The sequence below is a fragment of the Anomalospiza imberbis genome, chromosome 8 (assembly GCF_031753505.1).
Source record: "Anomalospiza imberbis isolate Cuckoo-Finch-1a 21T00152 chromosome 8, ASM3175350v1, whole genome shotgun sequence".
Classification (NCBI taxonomy): domain Eukaryota; kingdom Metazoa; phylum Chordata; class Aves; order Passeriformes; family Viduidae; genus Anomalospiza; species Anomalospiza imberbis.
This window is the reverse complement of record NC_089688.1, coordinates 35,754,579-35,775,458: the sequence shown is the minus strand read 5'-3', so window position 1 is coordinate 35,775,458 and position 20,880 is coordinate 35,754,579. Positions and strand designations below refer to the sequence as shown.

At 34.2% G+C, this 20,880-nt stretch overlaps 1 protein-coding gene across 1 annotated transcript in view; it reads left to right on the top strand.

The window, feature by feature from the left end:
- The window catches only part of CFAP46 (cilia and flagella associated protein 46), a 67,710-nt gene that overhangs the window by 10,500 nt on the left and 36,330 nt on the right, over window positions 1-20,880 (top strand). Inside the window, exons 10-25 of the mRNA XM_068198395.1 lie at window positions 1,369-1,467; window positions 2,795-2,985; window positions 4,257-4,485; window positions 5,450-5,570; window positions 7,315-7,438; window positions 8,347-8,477; window positions 9,819-9,961; window positions 10,475-10,608; window positions 11,985-12,197; window positions 13,330-13,540; window positions 13,883-14,032; window positions 14,801-14,908; window positions 16,479-16,660; window positions 18,383-18,514; window positions 19,870-20,035; window positions 20,733-20,817. Coding sequence (XP_068054496.1) covers window positions 1,369-1,467; window positions 2,795-2,985; window positions 4,257-4,485; window positions 5,450-5,570; window positions 7,315-7,438; window positions 8,347-8,477; window positions 9,819-9,961; window positions 10,475-10,608; window positions 11,985-12,197; window positions 13,330-13,540; window positions 13,883-14,032; window positions 14,801-14,908; window positions 16,479-16,660; window positions 18,383-18,514; window positions 19,870-20,035; window positions 20,733-20,817 — 2,419 coding nt within the window. The remainder of the gene's footprint in view (window positions 1-1,368; window positions 1,468-2,794; window positions 2,986-4,256; window positions 4,486-5,449; window positions 5,571-7,314; window positions 7,439-8,346; window positions 8,478-9,818; window positions 9,962-10,474; window positions 10,609-11,984; window positions 12,198-13,329; window positions 13,541-13,882; window positions 14,033-14,800; window positions 14,909-16,478; window positions 16,661-18,382; window positions 18,515-19,869; window positions 20,036-20,732; window positions 20,818-20,880) is intronic.

Sequence of the window (20,880 nt, the reverse complement as noted above, 5' to 3'; positions counted from 1 at the left end):
TTAGAAGTTAAATTCCAATTTCTATTATAATGATCCCACTTTTAAGAGTTACTCATAAAATTTAACTTATTCTCACAGAAATTTTTTTTTTTTAATTCCAGGTGTCTGATTCAGGCCCATTTTTCTGAACATTTCCTGAAAGTCTAAAATCATATACAAATCCATAGCATTCCACTGGAAAATGTATTTAAATCCCGTAGATCAAAGATTCACAAGGATTTAATCTAAGTATTTGAGTAGACAGTAGTGGGAAATATCTGTTGTGTGGCAACAATGGAGAAACTTGGTTTTTCTATTTGAACAATCTCCATTGGAGTTAATGTGTTTTTAGGTGACGATCTTCTGATTGTCCAGCATCACTTGACAGTGATTTCTTGTTGTAGTAGAGTAAGGGAAATCTATGTCAAAATTTCAGTTCCTTGGCTTTTGCAAAGTACTGGCAAATTTCTCAACCATAACATGAATTCCATCTCAGTGTGTATTTGTCATTAAGTTTTTCATGATCTCTTCTTTTTTCCAGTCATGGGGATGTTCAATTACCAAAGGTCATGCCGAGTGATTTGATAATAGCTCAAAATGAATTAGGAGTGGAGAGACTGTCTGAATTTCCTTACTACACCAATTTAACCCAAATACAGCATAACTTAGGTCTTTCTATGATCCATATATATAATTTATATGATTTAATAGTCAGCTCTTTCCTAAGCTGTTAAAAGTCTAACCTCATTTTTCACTTAAAAATTTCACTGCTTGTCAAGCTGAATCCTTTCTGTCTTGACTAGCACCTGTTTATTCCAAGCATGTACCTTTTTAATAACATTAATGAGTAAATGGAAGAGGGCAGATTTAAATCAGATATTGTGAAAATATTATTGCTTGTGATAGTGGTGAGGCCCTGGCATAGGTTGCCCAGAAATGCTGTTCCATCCCTGGAAGTGTTCAAGGTCAGTTTGGATGGGGTTTGGGGCATATTGGGATAGTGGAAGGTGTCCCTGCCCATGGCAGGGTGTTAGAACTGGATAGGGTTTAAGGCCCCTTCCAACCCAAACCATTCTGTGATTCTATGGTTCTATTAGAACTGAAATCAAATTACAGTATAGAAGGAATCAGGTGTACACGGCTTTTCTTACTGCAAATTCTGGCAATGAACAGCTTAAAAGTTATTTTGCAGCCTCCAGTGAGGAACAAGTGACTGCAGTTCAAACAACAAATTCTATTCCCTTTGTATCATTGCAGTTAACTGGCTAGTATAGCAGGATTTTCAGTAGGAAAGTACAGTACTGTGTTACTGTAATTGCATGGGTTTAACTTTTATGGTATTTCTTTTTAATTACTGAAATTAGCATTTTGTTTATTAATACTTTGTAGGAGCAAGGGAAACTTATTGAGATAGAATGTCTGGAATGTGAATATGAAATGAAGAAAAATGGCACTGAAATTGTGACTTATACCAAAGGAGTTGTTGAGGTATGTTCTTTAACTTTGAGAAAAAAAATCAAAGTTTTAATTTGTTAAATGTGGAATAGTGCATTTGACTGTGTGTCTTAATTACATTATATGGATAAGGAATTATTTTAAGCTTCATACTCTTTTAAATTTGACTTCCAAGAAGGAAACAGAGAAAAATAAACCACAGTTGTGTGTTGCTCCCTTAAGTCTTCTGTCTGACCATAAAGGTTCATAATATATTGCTTTCCAAGACCAACGTTGGTAGCATTGAGGCGTGTTTTTGTATTTTGCCTTTATGGGACCTCTTTTCATGGAATATCTTGGTTTGGAAAGGACCACTAGGGATCATTGAGTCCATCTCAACTGTGATTGCATGTTATGGTCAATCTCATACAAATTCTTATGTCAGAGAAATGTGGATTGTTCCTGATAAATTGTCACACAAGGAAGGATTTTCTTGAATTTCTGTGGTTGGTTGGCTCAGTTGTAATTCAGACCACCAAAGTTAGAAGCCTAAATACCAATATTATCAATGGTAATAGACTGATACCTACAATGAACAGTTTAGACCAGTTGTTAGAGTCACCTTAAGTTCCTGCAGTGGGAAGTAGGAATATGTTTAATGGAAATTGGTAGTGCTATTATCTAGGGCTGTTATCATTTTGGAGTTCAGAAATTCCACTCATCCTTTGAAAAAAACCCTCTTGTTAATGAATTCTTCATGATATGAAGCACTATTAATACTAAAATTTAAAACAAGATATTTAGGTATTTCTAAACTTGAAGTCTACAGTGTATGCAGTTGGACAGTGATTTTGTTTGATTTTTTTCCTGATTTTTTTTTTACTTGCATAACCTCTCAAAATAACATAATAAACGACAAATCTGTTACTGTAGATAACATTGTCTTCTAGATTTGATAGGAACCAAGTTTAATTGACAATATGGCAAATTCCATTCATAATATTTCTTTTTTTCCTCTTTTATACTGCATCTGTAGCTGAATGTGAAAAAAACCCAAAATGGCTAAACCTTCTGAATTCACAAGTATTAACAATTATCAATTTTTGTTTATCATAAGAATGGGGAGTAGATGACAGACTTCTGCCAGAGATATGTGGAAGCAGCCTGAAGCGCCTAAAAGAAATACTCCTTAGTTACTGATGCCTGTTTAAAAAAAAAAAAAAAAAAAAAAAAAAGGAATTATTAACAAAAAATTTTCCAAAGTCTGCTGACTGAGGGACTGCTTTCTGCTGAAAACAGTCCTAAGATTAAAATTTGGAGGAATATGTAAGAAATTCCATTTATTAATAGAGTAGTGCTAATTAATTCTTCATGTATGTAGGCTCAGCTGAAATTGATCAAAAATCTTGAAGTAACGTTAAAACATGCAGTTCAATTGGGAGATCCTGGTGTGATTCATGTTGTTTGTGCAACCCAGTGGAATCTGTGCTTACCACTACTACAACATAATTTGCATCAACATGTGCGAAAGCCATTGATCTCAGTTGCTGATGTCCTTGAAGAGATTGACAGGTAATTTTCAATGCTGTGTAGTTTTTTGAAAGGTCTAAAGCATCGAACTCATTTAAAAGCTAAAGTTCTGTGATATTAAATGTCTTTGAGAATTTTCCACTAGCTTGTAATAAATGCATGTCATCATGTTGCATACATTTCCCTGTTAATCATTTAAATATAGGTTCCTTTCAGGCACAATCTTACACTGTTTGATGACCTGTAACAAATATTGAAATATTTTAGGAATTTAAAAATACTCTAATTAATCAAAATTATGTGAGAAAATTCCAAAGCTGCAGTATATGTGTTGGACTGTGGTCTAGATTCTTGTGTTAACATAGGTTTTGTTGGTTGCAAAAATAAAATTCAAAAAATTCCTTCTGAAAAAAATCTACATTAAGTAATTTGTGTCTATTAATTTACCTGTCTTAATTTTTGGTTTGATTAATTGTGGTTACTTTGGTCCACAGGAAAAGGGTGGTACTTGCTCAGTCGGCCTGGCTTTGATGTGGACATACATTAGTTCTATGGCATGATATTTGATAGGCTTGAAAATCTTTCTTCTCTCTCTCTTTCATAACATTGCTTTAATTTGTCTGATTTTTTGTTTTTCTTCCTGAAATTAATCAGTAGTAGTATGAAGAGCTCTGAGCTGTCATGAGCAGCTTCCTGGGGCAGGTGATGGATAGGGAGCTGAGCCTACCTGGGACTTGAGAGCATGCAGTTTTTGGTGAAGATATGCTGGCTTCACAGAGTGAAGTCAGCAACACCTGAGTAGAGACTGTACTTAGAGTGAATGTGTATGTCTGAGGTGAGCCACATCTTTAAAAGAGCTGAGCAAATATGACCAGGGCTAGAGTTTCAGGAGTATTATTAGTGTCTACTTAAATGTTAGGAACAGAGAGTGAACTTTTGTCAAAAGTCCTTATTTCAGTGCATTATAGTTTGTCTGGCAGTTAACTACTTTTGAAAACCTCTTCACCTGATTCGTACACCTAAGCAGAACTGAAAAAGAGTTCCACAGATATGTAGAGACCAGTTAGTCCAAAAGATGTGTTGCTTTCTTCTGCAGGGTCAGTGAAAGTAATATACAGTTAAATTTTATAACTAATTTCAGTTAAAAAGGCATGATAGTGAAAATTAAAGCAACAAGTCAGTTAAAAAGAGAATATCAGTTTTAATACTAGAGTCACTTTTAATTATTGAGATTCACCTTCGGGTGAGTTTTAGGTCTAAGAATTTTAGTGTGCCTTATTTTAACAGTTTATACTTAAATTTGTAATCCTTAGCATGTTGATTTTGTTGCGTTGCCAAGTTCATATGGAAATAGCTCGTATTGAAGAAGATGGGGATAGACTAGAGGCTGCTCTGGAACATTTGCAAAAAGCTATGCACCTGAACAACAGTGGGCAGTATCAAGAGCATCTAAGACTGAATTTTAACCGCCTTCATTTGAGTGCTATGCTGTACGAGTCACCTGAGCAACTAGAGGATCAGGTGGTAATGCTGATTGAACAGGTAAGCAAGGAGAGCAAGGTCTGTAGCTTATTCCAGCAGAGGAGAGACAGCATATTAGTAGAGCCAGCATCAGTTTATTTTTTCAGCAAACTGTCTTTGTTTGTTGCCTTGAAGTGGTTGAGATGCTTCACAGTTTGAAGATCATAATAGAGGACTTTTTTCTCAATTCTTTCAAAGCTTATTTCTTGGGGGAAGGCAGGGAGTTGTCAATTAGCAGAAATATCAGCAAAAAAAGAATAGCAGTTGTCAATAATTAGGATTTCATTTCATGAAACAGTTTTATTTAATGAGAAGCACAGTGTCCAAATTGCTAAACATCCTAGCTGGCTATAAAATAAATCAGTATCATGTGGCACTTAAAAATGCCACTAAATAATATACTCTACAGTCACAATATGGGCACTATCAAGAGTTACTGCATCCAATTCTGTTGTGCTGTCTCAGCATCTGAACAAAAATCATACTGGCAACTGATTGTTTTCTGGGTTTAAATTCTTTTCCATGCAAGCTTACTCAGTTCAAATGTTGCTTTAAAAAACCCACACCTCCTCTGACTTTATTTAGTTCTTAGCAGACCAGGATTTTTTAATATTTTATAGCAATTCCTAGTTACTGCACACTGGATATGTTGGTGTTGGTTGTAAATAAATTCTGTTATTTGTTTGAGAAGGTATAACATAATGTCTGGTTATATACTGAGGAATATTCTGTAAAGATTCATGAGAAGCAGAAACAGCACTTCGTATTAAATTATCTGTGGTGTAATCATGTGAATATCAACAGAAGTTCCACAGTCACTTTCAATGACAATAATGCTGTAGAATGATGGGTAAGATAGCTAAAGATGCACAATTCCTTTTGGTAGTAGCAAGTTATATTATGTGTATTCTGTCATGTTTAGTAAATAAGGTCTAGTTGGAAAATAAAATGACCATTATAGCAATGAGTTATTTTCTTTATGTAGGCTAAAAGGGGAAAACAAAATGATAATGTGAAGAAAAAGAGATCCCTTCTGGTAAATGCAGGACTTGCATTAGCTCCTGACACATTTCAAATAGTCCTTGACAGTGAAAATGAAGCTAAAGGTAAAGTATGTGTGTGTGACTTAGAGTTACTAAATTTGCTTTGCACACTCTTAAAGGCTGGACATAGCATGTAATGGCAACATATAGGGAATATTGCAATACAAATGAAGTAATAGTTCTGCTGAATTCTGTGTCAGAGTTCCTATAATTTTCATTAGGGATAAAAAAGTTGTATGGTGATCCTGGAAAAGGTGTTGATTTCCCCTCCAAATTCCTCTGAACCCTACTGTTGTGCTGTAGTGTGAAGTAAGTAGTTATTTTTTCACTATGTACAATTCCTGAATATTTTTAACCAAGGTAATTTTTAAGTGATGTTTTCAGAAATTTCACCCAGTAATACCCAGTGTTAATTACACTGGATATTCTTTCTATATTGTAATTCTCTTTCTCTTCTAAGATCTTGCCTTTGAGAGCTCTAGTTTTGCACAGAGATTTAGGTGTGAATTCATTATTTACTTTCTAAAACATGGAACATAAATGGACACATTCCTTATGCCCCAAACAGAAAAACAAAATCAGTTTGTGATTATACAGCCTCTGGTTGAGGAAGAGTGGACAGGGAATGAGCATTCCAGACTGCTTAAACTGTTTTTTACTATCTTGGCAATAAAGCAAGTATGTGTGTATTGTGACTAATTTTACTAAGTTTGAGTAAAACCAGTGTACTCCTGCAGTAGAGATTATGCTGGTGGAAGGGAATGCTACAGAAGGAGTCCTGTTGCTTCCAGATCAGCCTGTGTGTGCTGTGGAACACCATGCAGCTCTCTTATGCTGTCTTATATGCTGTTCAGCCAGGCCACAAAGTCCACCTTGCATATCCCCATTTCAAATTTGATCAACTAATCAATTACAAGCCAGAGCCATATTTAGAGATCAGCTATTCCCCTCTATGCAGTCCTTTTAAGAATATGAAAAGTATAGTGCTGAAAAAATTTTTCATATATTATTTAAAGTGATAAAATTTATTGTATTTGTGAAATGAAGAAAATTAAAATCATGGACATCTCCTTGCTGTTAAATTTCAACTTGACAACTGTACAGTTACTTTTGAAGTTCCTCCGAGAATAAATCTGAGCACATATAAGCCTTCCAGGCTGAGTCTTTAAAGTGAGTGAGATTATTACAACATTGAAACTATTACAAGACTTTTGACACAATATTTCATAAAATTTTGTTCTGAAAAATTTCAGTTGTTTCTTAGGCTGTCATCCAAGCAGTGTGTTTTTGCTTGTTCTATGACTTAAGTTGTCACAAGTTTACACATGTGTATTGAAGGAGTAAGAAAATGCAAATTCAAATTTATAATATTAAATGTACATAGGACAGAACATCAGATTTATATGGTTATTTTTTCTTTTCAGTTGCATAAAAATCTTTCTGTTTTCAGAATTAGTGTGTACTTTACATATTACATGGTTCACTTGCTCTCGAATCAACCTAACTAGAACACTGCATGTCCTGTCAGAAAAGAGGTGTATTTGAGATATTTGGATACTAAACAAGCATAGATCAGTTTTGGATGGGGCAACTGTATTTCAAGATACAGGAAAAAAACAAAATAGGTGCTGGTGGAGTACATGATTTTATGTTGGTTGATTGGTTTGGGGAAAGCTTGAAGAAATGAGAAAAGGGCTGGATTTTGAGTGTTTCAGCAAGTAATTATGGACCTAATTCCTTGCCATCCTTGTGGAATTTAAAATTTCTAATATATAAAAACTACTGTAATTTTTATTTCTTTATCAAGTTTTCTCAGGTAAAAGTAATAATCAAATAAGCTACCTTTGTGCAAAAGCCCAGCATCATACTAAAAGTGTGGAGAAAGTTGATGAACATTTGAAACACTTAAGAAATGGAAATGGCAGAGAAAGGTAATTGCTACAGACGAGAAGTGTCTTTCATCTTTTGTGGAAGTCTTTAAGAGGAAAGGCCATGTCTCAGATGTTCTTAGTGGATGGTACCTTGTAAGAGGTTAACGTTTCAGCCTTTGGCAACATAGTGAAGCATGTATATAATTTCTTGTCCGGAAAGCTCTGTTACATTTCCACGCTATGCAGAATTCTATTCTTTCCCTGTTTCTAATCTGCTCTCTCATAGGCACACTTAAACTCACCTGTTCTATCTATGAGCCCAACATACAGAGGGATGTGTGGATTAAGTCTTGTACTTAATGAAGAATTGATACTTGCAAGTATCTTTTTAAGTCCTTGTACCTAAAAAGCACATCATGCGCTGCAACTTTTTTGGTACAAAAACTAAGTAGTTCATTCTGAGAGCCAGAAAGATTAATCTGTAGAAAAATGACAAGTTTAATTTTGACTATTTATATCTCATTTTGTCATTCTTTATTTAAAAGGACGTGTCTACCTTTTTGCTGCACTAAAAATTCCTGTGCTGAAATACAAAGGCAGTTGTTTTCTAAAAGACTCTAAATCCAAACTTGTTTACAAGACTTAGTTTTAAATTATCAACATTAGTTTTGAAATATTTAGTTTACTTTATGAGATAGAAAATGAGTTTCATGTTTTGAAACTTCCGTAGAATTACCATCCAAGAGAAGAATTCTGTCTCTTGATATGTTGAAGAGATTATTTTTAATCAATAAAGTAATAGTGTTACCTTTGCTACTGACAATAAATCTTCCATTTAAAATTTTGATTGGATGTAATTTTTTTTCCTGATGGTCATCATTATTGACATGATTATTTTTGTCAGTTCTGAAACTGTAGACCCTAATCCTGCTTATTAACTAATTTTATTTACATTTTTTCTTTGGTAGAATTATACTTTGGGCAGATTTGGCAAAAGTTGCATGTAAACAGGAAGTGTGGGATGTCTGTCGTGCAGCATGTAGATTTTGCCTCTTGTATGATGATATTTTGTTTAGGGAGGCAACAAAGCATAAAGAAAGTAAGTGACAAATAATTTTCCATGTTGTAAGGAACTTTGTAATCATTTATTTAAGTTACTAAAAGGAGTCAGACAATATTGTTTTCTTTCCTCCCATTCCCAAAGTTCCCTGAGTTTCTTTTCTGGCACTGCATGTTGGCATACATGGAATATTCTTTCTACTTCAAAATTTAGAAATCAGTCATTACGTTTTTTGTAGAAGCCATACTCTGCTGTCAGAAGTGTTTCACCAGTGCTGTAGAGAAGCATTTCTATGAAATACATCTACTTGTCTTAAGAACACAGGCAAATTCATGGTCATCTAGGTCCATATCATTCCTGCCTGATAGAGCTGTAGAAAAATGGGTTGTAAGTCACTTTGTATGAGGCTCACGTGTTAACATTTTTTACCCTTTAATCCCCTATTAGTGAGTGGTTCCTCTGAGGTATCCAACATTATACCTTGTTCCTTGAGGGTCTGTTGGAAACCTAGCCCATGTTAAGAGTTTTTAACTTGGGAAAAAGCACTTTCAAATAACTCTCTACTTGCTGGATTTTAAAGTTGGCTTTGTCAGGGAATTTGTAAAACTCACATTTAAGCATAGAAGAAATGGTTTTTCTTTTCACTAGCCAAAGTTAATCAAACCTATTCCATATTTTTTCCAAGGTCCACTTAAAATAGCACATCAATTTGCTGTTTTTCTGTCACAAGTTTTGCATCTTCAGACTAACCATGTTTAGTCTTTTGTCTTATTTCCAAACAAAATAAGGGAAAAATAAGTACACTTACCAGAAACTGAAGGCAACCATGCACCAAAAGCCTAAATAATAGCAATTGGTGTGTTCTTACAAACTTTGTGTTTATATTAAAACAATCTTAGTCCTTTCTCATTATTGAACTAAAGAAGAAGAATGCTGTTTTTTCTCTTTACCAATGTTTGCATTACCAGAAAGTCAACTCAGTCCATGATTCAAATGCACAAAGACTTTAGCCTCTGCATAATCCAATTCTATGCTCCACTTCCATTTATGCAACAAAATTGAACTAGAGGCCATGGAGTCTGTTCACACTGAAATTTCAGTATGCATGCTATGACTGGAGCAAGTTATTTGCTGCAAATATTGAAGATTATAAATAATTGAAATGCAGCAAAATCACAGGTAACAAATGCATCAGCACTGCTTGAGAATGGGTTTTGAGTGCAGTAAATGGTAATAATGAAAAAGTTAGTTACTTGAAATAGTTAAAAATCTTTTCTTGCTAACTATTCCTTGTGAATTTAGGAATATGTAGGGATTTGTAAATTTAAAAATTAAGATGATGATTTGCATGGAAATAATGGGTTTATTTATTTTTGGCAGAGAAGAACAAAGCTAATGTGACTATGATGATTGATGGTCAAGGTGACAGCTCATCAGAAGAATCATTGCTGCCTGCTAAATACTTTTCTTTTGAGGCAGATTTACTCAGAATACTAGCAGAAATAAGATTTATTAATGCAGAGGTAAATAAATTACACAGCTGTCATTCATAGTTGTTTAGTTTTGTTTTATATACAAATCTTGAAGCACTGGAATTTTGAGTTTAGTTATTTTCTATCTCTCTAAGAAGTAAAGGAAGTAGTTTCATGAAGCAACCTTATCAAAATACTGTGTGAAAGTAACTGTAGCTATAGTTTTACTGCAGGTGCTGATAACACTTTTTATAAGAGATTCTACTGTAAATTTTTGACATCTGACATTACATTTCTGGATCCTTGAAGTTCCAGCATGATAGAAAAACTTACATACCTAAATATGGGATTTTCTCCATGTAATTATTTAGTAAAATTAGCTGTCGACAATTTTAAGCTTATGAAGTACTGATATTTGTATTTCATATACTTGCCTGTACAGCAGTTGAAAAAGCATTTTGTTTTTTTAAAATTTTTGAAGAGGTAACAACACTAATATGAAGTCAGAGTCTGTTTTTATAATGATAACCTGGGTAGACAATTTATTTATCTGTGTCTTTTCAGGCAACTATTCATTTATTAAGATTGCAGGGAGTTAAACTGAATGATCATGCTGTACCTCCAGAAGCTACATATCAGTGTCATCTGGGATGTGTTTCATATCTTCCTGACAGTGATCCAGAATGGAAAACATACAGGTGCTTTTTTGTAATACATATCAAGACCAAGGAACACTTAACAGATCTTTATTATCCGACCCTGATGATAATTGCAAAAACAGTTTCTGCCTAGTAAAATTGTCACCAGATTCTTCATTTTTGTGGGTAGTCATGGGAAACAGGGAAAAGATCTAAAAAAATAGTTTGAAATATTTTTTCTTATGTTTCCTTTCATTCTGGAGTGTGGGTTTTATTTTCATTTAACATTTATTTCTCTGAAATTAGAAGCTAGTGTTCCAAGCTGAAAAATTATTAAATTGTTGTATATTGACACTTAGATAATTAAATTCAGTATTTAAAAATATGTTTCCTCAAATCAAAAAGCTATTTTTGTCTTGCTTTATAGCTCCTGTACATATAAGGATTTCATAATACTGAATGCATACGGTGAATTATTCCAGTTTGCAAATCTAGTGTGTTCCACCCAATCAACTGAAATGAATTTGAGAGAGTAGAATATAGCAAGTACTGTTTTTTACTAGTCTGACATGATTATTTCTTGCAAGGGAGAAGAATGTGGAGAGAGATTTTTGAAGATGATGCTTAGACTCTCTGCTACACATTCATAGTAATACCAGCCTTACTGTTCCAAAATTTGCTACTAGCTATTTTTGAGTTTACCTAATTAGATTAAAAACCCATAGGTAAAAAAGGACTTTGGTCTGGTACTGTGGCCTGTACCATTAGTGACATAGTAATACCCATTGCCAGTTTGTGCTTTTGACTTCATGGCTTTGGAACCATGACAATTCTGTATGATCATTCAAGACTGTATTTTTAGTATTGGTTTTTCAAAGTAATAGTACATTTTGAAAATTAAGAAAGAAAAGAAATTTATTGAAAGAAAGTTATTACATAGACTGTGAAAAAATGTTATTCTATTTAAAATTATTACAGCATTTCAAAGCACCTGGAAATGTCTTTGAGTGCAAGAACACGTGCAATTTTGAGTAAAAAAGATTCGTCCTTAATTCTCCGATGGCATGTCTCACTTATATCTGTGTTCAAGTAGAGCCTTGACATGGTTATTTGATTTCTGGCACTGATGGGTGGATTCACACATGCATTTAAAAAACCTGAACATGTGGATGAAGCATAAACCATAGACACTGTTTTTTAAGCTAATAGCATTTGAATGTCAGAGATTATTCATTTTATGTTGATGCTACTTCATTTTCTGAACTGTCTTCTCATTGAAGTAAAATATAAGTCAGTGGATGAGAACTTAATAAATGCAACTGAAACAATTAAATTTTTGTTCTTGTTGTTGGTAGTACTGCATATTTAACCTTATAATAGAATTCATTCTAGTGTTGAACCTTTGGAATAACAGCTTCTTTATACTAATTTTATAGTTTATGGATAGACGGCTTATCTTGGTATGCTATGGAAAACTTCCAACGTGCAGCTGAAATAGGAGAAGAATTGAATGAAGCCTGGATTGTTCACAATGCTGTGGTGTATGTCTTAAATTATAACAGACATGTGATTTCTTCAGGAAGACAGAGGGACATTATTGAGTATCTGCAGACTCTCCTTGGAGCCATCAAGACTGTTGGGCACAACGGGTAAATTGAGATGTTTGGATATGAACATACTCTTTTTTTCTAAAACACAGAAAATATTATTGTAGACATTGAAAATCACTTTGTGCTGTGAAATATTTATTGCTGACTTTCATTGGCAGTGAAAGAACCTTGGTATATATAGAGTAGCTCAGGAGGTAAATTGTGAAAATTAACTGTTAATCCTTTCTGTTTGTTCTTTGTTACTATACACGGTAAGCCATGCTAACTTTAGACCAATAAATATTAATTTCTCTTCAGTGTAGACTAGCAACATGTGCATGCAAAATAGAATTTTGTTAAGTTAGTCAGAAAATTGGGAAAATTCTCTTAGACTCTGAATTTGCACGACAGCTCAAAATGCATTTGCTTGCTGTCAGTTCTCTGAATTTGAATTATTTTGTAAATATAGTTCATTGCAAATATTTCTAACCAGCATAAGGTGATTACAACTGGTTCTGAAATACGAGAAAATAGAAAACAAAAGAAATAAAGGGAATGTGCTCATTAGTAGACCATGAAAATGGGAACATGGATTCCACAGGTTTAAAGAAATCCTGTTCTGCAGTAAATGCTATGGGAGAATGATCAACCATTGTGGAGTAGATACTCTAGTCAAAGTCTGACTATGGGACAAATTCCTAGATATTTTGGAACTTCGCTGGGAGTGGCCTCATCATTAGGTAGAGTATTGACCAGCAGCAAAGAAGTCTCTTTTAACAGCACTGGAGAATAAAATTAAAATTTCAGTTTGTGCAGAGATGAAGACTGGTAATACCTGCTTATTAATTTTGATACTTACATCAGTATGTACTAGCAATGATAACCATAAAAAATATGAAGGCCTTAGTTTAGGATACTTTTTTAGAAAATAGTTGCTCTTTTCATATGAGAAAAAGAGAAAGAGTGGAAAAACATTGATGTTAACTGAAAATTGATTCTGTTTTTTTTTAATTTTAATCATTAAACTGCTTTACCAACAGGCAGGTTTTTTTGGGTAATATCCATAATTTTGCTTTCTATGAAAAAACTGGATTTTCAACTAATGCTTACTTCTTGAAATCAATAATTTTATTCCTGCCTTTTATTTTGATCTGATGCAGTATGCACTTCTGATTTTTATTTTCTTCTACAGAAGTACCGAAATTTTACTGATGTTATGTAATGCTCTGGCTCGAGGCCTAATTATTTCTTGGATTCCAAAGCCAAAACCTGCTGAGAAGATAGAAGATACAGCAATAGAGAGCAGCAGAAAAGCTGCAGCAAAGAAACAGGAAAAAGCTAATATCATCCAGTCTTTTTCAGTAGATCCTAGTGGACTTCCTGACATCAAAGCTGCCTTAGAGGTGCAAACCCCTGATTTTTTTGTAGTACTTTTCATTCTGCTGTCATATATTACAGCAGAATGAATTCCTATAAATTCAAGAGTAGAAGATTTTAAAGAAAAAGCTACCTTCTTTTACAGTTTCTGTCACTATAAATCCTCCCCAAATGCACATTGGAGCTCCTTGCCAACTTGGGGCTGAGGGCTGTAACTTCTATTTTCCTTGGGTTGACTTAAAGGAGATGTTGTTAGGCTTAGAGATGCATGTGCAATAATCTAAAAATAACTAATGGACAGCATGTTCCATACAAGAAACTTTCCACATTTTCCTGTATTTCACTTTTTTTCTCTTCTTGGTGTTTAGATTTGTGAATTTGCCCTAAATGCAATGACTGGAACCATACCTAATGAAAAAGTCTCTATTGCTGCACAACAACAAATCATTGCTACCTGGGTGAAAGCAAAGCAGTTAAATCAGCAGCAGATCAGACATCTCCTTGGGACTCAGGAGGAGGTATGATTTCCCTGAAATCTTGCATAATGTTAAAACTTTACAAAGAAAAGTTAAATTCTTACATTCATTTAATAATGACTGAAATGATCAAGGTACATTTTCTTTTGTATATTTGAGATCATAATGTAAAAATAAATTTTGTCTGTAGGGCCTTACAGAGCAAATTTTTCACATTGGGTATAGCAGTGAGTCTACATTTCCTAACTCTTCCTTACACTGTTAGCTGCTATGGTGATGTTGGTCATATGATGACTGGTGAATAAAATTGATTTTGAATTTGTAAAATTCAAATTTTGAATTTTGAATTCTTGAATTTTGATTTTGAAATGTAAAATAATAAAATGACTGCATTAAAAGTGTTAAGAAAAATCAGATATATTAATGTCAACATTTACTATGGCCTCTTTTTATATATATATAGATGATAGATTTAGTAAGCTGAAAAGAAATATTTAGTTATTATATTTTTATTTTATATTGTCTATAAAACTGGAAACCCTCAGTGGCATATGAAATTTGCCTTCATTGTATTGTTGATATGGGCTTCTAGTGTTGAAACTAGTAGTTCAGGGTTCACAATGTTAATTAAAAATCTATAAATGCAAAAAACCAACCATTTTAAGGTCACAGTAGAGAGCAGCAATTGCTTAGAGCAAACCGAGGTTTTCAAACAACATTATTATTATTATTATTTCTCAATTAATGTACTTAATGATATTAACTTGCAAAAAAAAAATCTCTGAATGTGAATTTTTTATTTCTGCTTAGAATAATGATGAAGCACAAAATCCTCTGGCAAGAATTCTTGTTGGTCTGGAAATGTATTCATGTAATGGCTTGGGTCTCATGGATTTCACTGTTCCTACCTTATCTCAGGTATTTAGGGTTTTTTTTTTTATAAGCTCTTGAGTTTTAAGAAATTGTGTACTATGAATTTGATTTCAAATTCAATTTTCCATGGAGTTTAAATTATTTTTGAATTTTTTATTGCATCATTATTTTCTTTAACCAAGAGATTAACAGGAAGGTGATTTTTATGACAGAATAATTTTATTTATCCAAAGACCAGAAACCATTAGAATATAAATATTTGGTTTATACTTCGGTTGCTCTAGTAGGTTGTTTCAATAATCATCAGATGAGCATAATGGGTTCAGGTGACTTTTGTACAGAGCCATACTTCTAACCTTTCATTTTTCTTCTGGAGAAAACGTAATAGAAGCTAAAATTTGTTTAGGTTAGAAAAGTTCTCTGAGATCATGGAGTCCAACTGTTCCCCCAGCAGCGCTAAGGTCACCAAGTGCCACATCCACATGATTTTTAAATTCATCCTGGGATGGGGACTTACTTTAAGTGAAGGAATTTTCCCAATATCCAGCCTAAACCTCCTCTGGTGTGACTTGAGCCTGTTTCCTCTTGTCCTGTTGCTTGTTACCTGGGAAAAGAGAATGACCCCTCCCTGGCTACAGCCTCATTTCAGGTAGTTATAGGGAGGTTTGGGTTTCTATTAGAAGCATTCAATATTTCTACAGAAAACTTCACATTATAGTGAATTCACTTTTGACAGTTGCAAGGTAGAGCACAACTACACTTGGTTACTACTGATTGACTGTGTGAAATAAAGTTAGCAGTTGCCAGGACAACCATGAAACTATTACTGACAATTAGGAACTGGGTCCTTATGAATATATAGATATCTAATTCTTGTTGGTCTACAGATTTATGTCAAATATTAAGAGTTAACTTTAGCTATCACTTCACTGGCTTAGTTTTTAATAGCAGTGTTGTAGTACCTTCATTTGTATCAATTCATTAACAATTACCACTATCCTGAAAAGGTGGAACTTTGACATGTACAAAAGAAATGAAAATGTTTAGATCCTATAATGAAACTATATATGAAACTATCTGTAACTATCTATATCTATATATATGTGTGTGTGTTTAGGTCAGAAAAAAACCTCTAAAATTATGGAGCCCAAGCTCTCCCAAGCTGACATATATATAACAGCATACACAACAACTACTTATTACAATTACTGGTTGTTGCAAAACCGCTTCTACATCCCATTCTTACTTTCAGCTTAACTAAAATGGGCTCTGAGTTTTGAAAGTCTTATTCCACTGGTTTCTGAAAGGTGGCTGAGGACATAGAATAAGTCCTGGCAGATACTTCTGGGCAAAAGGCATGCACAATTATACCTGGATTTGTACACACTATATTAATATTTACTACATGGTGAATGAGACCTCTCAATTGTATATTTTGATTGTACTGGTAGCTCTTTCATTTTCTAGATGGCTGTGTCATATACTTGTTCCATGCCCAGGTGGGTTGTAAGGAAGATAGAGCTCTAAGCATGTAATTACTGTCAAAAAAAGCATATAAAGCCCTGGAATTTAAACAACTTTTTTTTTTTTTTTTTTTTTTTTTTTTTAATCCCAGTTACTGGATTTGGCTTTAGAGTGCAGTTGGTCAGATTCCTTAGTGGAACTGCAGACACTGACACGCTTTACATATTTTGCGTATGTATCACAAGACTATAAAAGAGTGATGACTTGTTCCAAAAGGGTCTTGGAATCAGATGAGAATTTTGTCCTCAACAGAAATATTAAGAAATATGGCGTGTAAGTACATAGAATTTCATGTGATATGGTAATGTTCTTGAACTAAGTTTTGAAGAAAGTAAAGAGGGTAAATGTGTCTGGTCACATAATCAAAAATGGAAGAATCTTTTTTCAAAAAAAATTGTTCAGCTACAGATGAAAATGAAAGTAAAAGGCAGTGGGAGATCTAGATTGTAGTTCTGGACCCCCTTCAGATAGATGAAGCTTGCTATCCAAGGGAATCAGAAGCTTCTACATCTCTGTGTTTGGGTGTCTTCCCAGGAGCACTGCTGCTCTGAAATGATCTCTGGCAATCATAGTATTTTGACTCTTATAATCTCTAAGCAGAAAATAGCTGCTTCTACTTCTTTTGATGGAGCAAATTGCTTTCAGTGCTCATCTGGCTCTAATACACTGAAGGGCTACGTAGTTCATGGACCAAGTTGAAGCTGGGGGTGATGAAAGATAGGAGCAGTTCCTGTATTCCAGGCTCTGCTGTTAGGTAATCTGACAGCCCTAAATGCCACCTATGCATATGATAGGTATAACTATCATGTAAAATAATAAAAATAATTTCCTCCAAAAGCAGAATTTAATTTTATCCAAAGAGGAAAGAATCAACATCATTTAATAGCAGTTTTTCAGAATGTAGGAAGTTTGAAATAAACATGTGAAAGATTTCAGATACAATATAGTGTTCATTTTTTTCTCTGCAAAATAATTGAACTTATAAAACCAGTATTCTGTTCTTTGCAACTCGTAGTTGTTTTCTACATGGGTTTAAAAACATGTAAAACCAAGTTATCTTAATATTAAATATATTGTTTCAGAACTTCACAGAAATTCAGAGACTACTTGCTGTACATGTAGCAATCCGCAAACTAATGAAAGATAAAATGTTTGATTGTGCAGACATGAGCTGTCAATGCTATTTCCAGAGAATGGAGGGCAGTGTTTCCACGGTAATAAAGCGCAAGTTTTATTGTGCTCGAGGCGGTTCAAGGCTGAATTGCACCTGGGTCGCTTCTGCTGTGGGCACGGGCGCCCTCTCGTGGACACAGACCGCGGCTGCACGCGGCTCTCCCAGGGCCGCTGCGGGCGGCGCTCGGTAACAGAGACACGGAAAAATCCTGCACGTCGTATTCCTTCTTTGCTTACTATGTTGCTATTAATCAATGGTATTAACCAATGGTATCAATTTATTTGTGCATTAATTTTTAACTGATTAACTCTGGAACTGAAATCTACATTGTTCTACATGTAGTAGAGCAGGATCCATATCAATTTCTCCAGAGCCCTGGGCATACTTTACCAGACACAGGCATGACAAATCCCAAAATAAAATATCAAAAATGGTCTAATTTTCCTGATTACTGTTTTTAATTGCTTGGTGTATAAGTCTGACTTTGCCAATTTTTTTTTTTTAATGTACAATAGTGAAAAATAGGGAAAAAATACAAATCTGTGTTCTTTCCTTGCTGAATATAGGTAATAGTTTTTTAAGATCTGATTTCACTGTTATTTTCATAAGAGGTGTGAAAAAGATATTTTAGTCTACCTTTTCAAAAAATGTTCAGTTTTTGAAATGTTTTCTAATTTTAAAAGAAAACTCAATAAAAGGATTTGTAACTTCCTAAGCAAGGGACATCTACATAGAAGCAACTTGAATACATCATTAAAAGGAATTGGTATGATCTTAGCCTGTAAGACTTAGCACTTCTTGAAATATTTGCCTCTATGCAGGCTTGGTAACAGGGTGAGACAAGAAATGTTAAGCATTACAGCCTGTATACAAGGAAAGAGCATAATGGAGAATTTGTCTGGAAGAAAACATCTGCGTGTAGCAGCATCAGAAACCTTTGTTCAGAGTGCCAGGTATGTTTTATGTTGAGAGAAAACTAACATAAAACAGATCTAAAATTTAATTACAGTTTTGGGGATCATCATATTTTCTCCCAAGACTGATAAAAATCAACATAGTCGTTGAAGTCTTTCTCTCTCTTTGAATAGAGTTGAAGTCTTTAACAAAGGATTTGACAGATTTTTGCACTTCAGTAAATTTATCAACTACTTTCCACATAGCTGACCTTGTAGTGTCAGAGAATCATACCATCCTCAGAAGGGATCTAGTTCAGACTCCTACTCAAAGCAGGGCCAGTCCAGGGCTTTATCCAGTCTAGCTGTGAAAACCTCAAGGAATGGAGACACCCAGCTTCTGTGAATAACATGCTCCACTGCGTGGCTGTACCCATGGGGGACATTTCTGAACCTTTCTTGTTTTAACTTATGCCTATTCTTGCTTGTCCTGCCATTCAATGGGAAGAGCCTGTCTGTTGCTTCTCAATAACTTTGTTAAGTTATTGAGAAACTTCTCCTTGTTAGGTGTCCCAAAGCCACCTCTTCAACTAGCCCTCTTCTCAAGGCAAGTGCAGTCCAGTCCTGCATCATCTCAGTGACCCTTCACTGAGCTCCTTGTGGTTTCTCCATGTCTGGCATATATTGGGTGGCCTAGAACTGGATATAGCAGTCTAAATGTGATTTAAAGAGTGCTGTCTAGGGGGTGATCTTATTGACAGTTTCAAAAAACTGCTTTTTTTTAAAACAGTAGCACTATTCAATTGGTGATTACATTACATCAATCTATAATTTTTCATTAAAATGCCAAGCTTTTTCTCACTCAGATGAGAACTGTGTTGTGTCACAATCTGGAGGATTATTAACTTTTATTAATTCAAAGTATCATTTCCAGAAATATGCTCAAAGCAATTTGAATGCAGCTAATGGCATTTGGGGCATATTCTTGTGTTACAGTGGTACTGTACTAAGCAAAATCCACAGTACAGTAATAATTATTGTGTTTTGTTTTTTAATGTTTTTTTTAGAATGAGAAATTAACATAATAGGAAGCTAAAAAAAGAATATTATTCCAATGAGAACATCTTGAGGAGGTTTCTGCTATTGTTTAAATGAATACTCTTCAGCTAAGATTATGCAGAAATACAGTAAAATCATTAATATGCTACTTATTTATTCCTAGTTCTGCTGAGTGTGTGAAATTGTTTGGTATATAAAAATGGAAAATAACTTAATTATGAAGCTCTTATGCTAAGTCCTCATCGCTGAAGTGACCCATAGATCAGCTAAACCTAAACATTCCTAAAAGTAAATTTTTTTATTATAGCTAAAGTGTGGCTGTTTTCCCTTATAAAGTTCTACTTCCCTTTCTTCAGGCATGCAGGTGAAGCTGGAAATTATTCCCTTGTAATGTTTGCAGCTAGGCACTTTTGGAATGCATGTTTACCTTTGCTGGCCTCACCACATGACAGAGAACAGTTAAAAGAACATACCAAAATAATTCTTAAGAATATAATTAAAGCAGAATCTAAAAACAAACAGGTAAGAATTTCTAATAAGTATTGCTTGTTTTTAGTGATTGGTGCTGATGATAAAGGAACTTCAACATACCTTTCTTAAGAGGCAAAAGTGACGTATTTGTCATAAACACATTTCTGGTTTCTTACCTGCAATCACAGGTATTATATTCCATTTGGTGATTCTTTTGGTTTTGGGCAATTGTCAAACAACAGTTTTCTGCTATGTAATTTGCCATCTGATTTTCACTGTAGTGTTTCACTTCATGAAACTTACAAAAGAGAATTTTTAGAAAATATTCAAAATCTAGAAAAAAGCCACTTCTGGCAAATATTTCAAATTTTCACAAGTGAAGAGTGGAGCCTGCTTTAGGCAGGGGTGCAGGCAGACAGCTCTGTAGGATCTCTGCCAACATCAGCTACTCTGTAACTCTCTGAGAGTACTTCAGGATTTGATGTTATTTAATGAGTGTAAGCAATTTAATATTACTAATACTATTTTGTATTGGTTTTGTAGTATAGGACTCACTCTGGAGAAATGCCTGTGGCTTTCATCTGGTCAAGAAATTAAGTTACAGGTTGCTATTCATATCAATGATATGGATTGGTTCACTGGCAAAACAGAAGTTCAATAATATTTAGAGATATATGTTAACTGAAATATAAAGGTGTTTTTGTGTTTTGTTTTTGGTTTTTTTTGTGTTTTTGTTGTTCTTTTTAAGGAAAAGAAAGATACATGTCCTTTGCATCAGTGGACTACAAAGGATTTTCAAAATATTGGGTTATCAGTTGGATGCTTACTCCCAGGCATGTTCTTCCTTCTATTGATTTGGTAATAGAAGAAATCCCAATATTTGTAGTCATTATTCT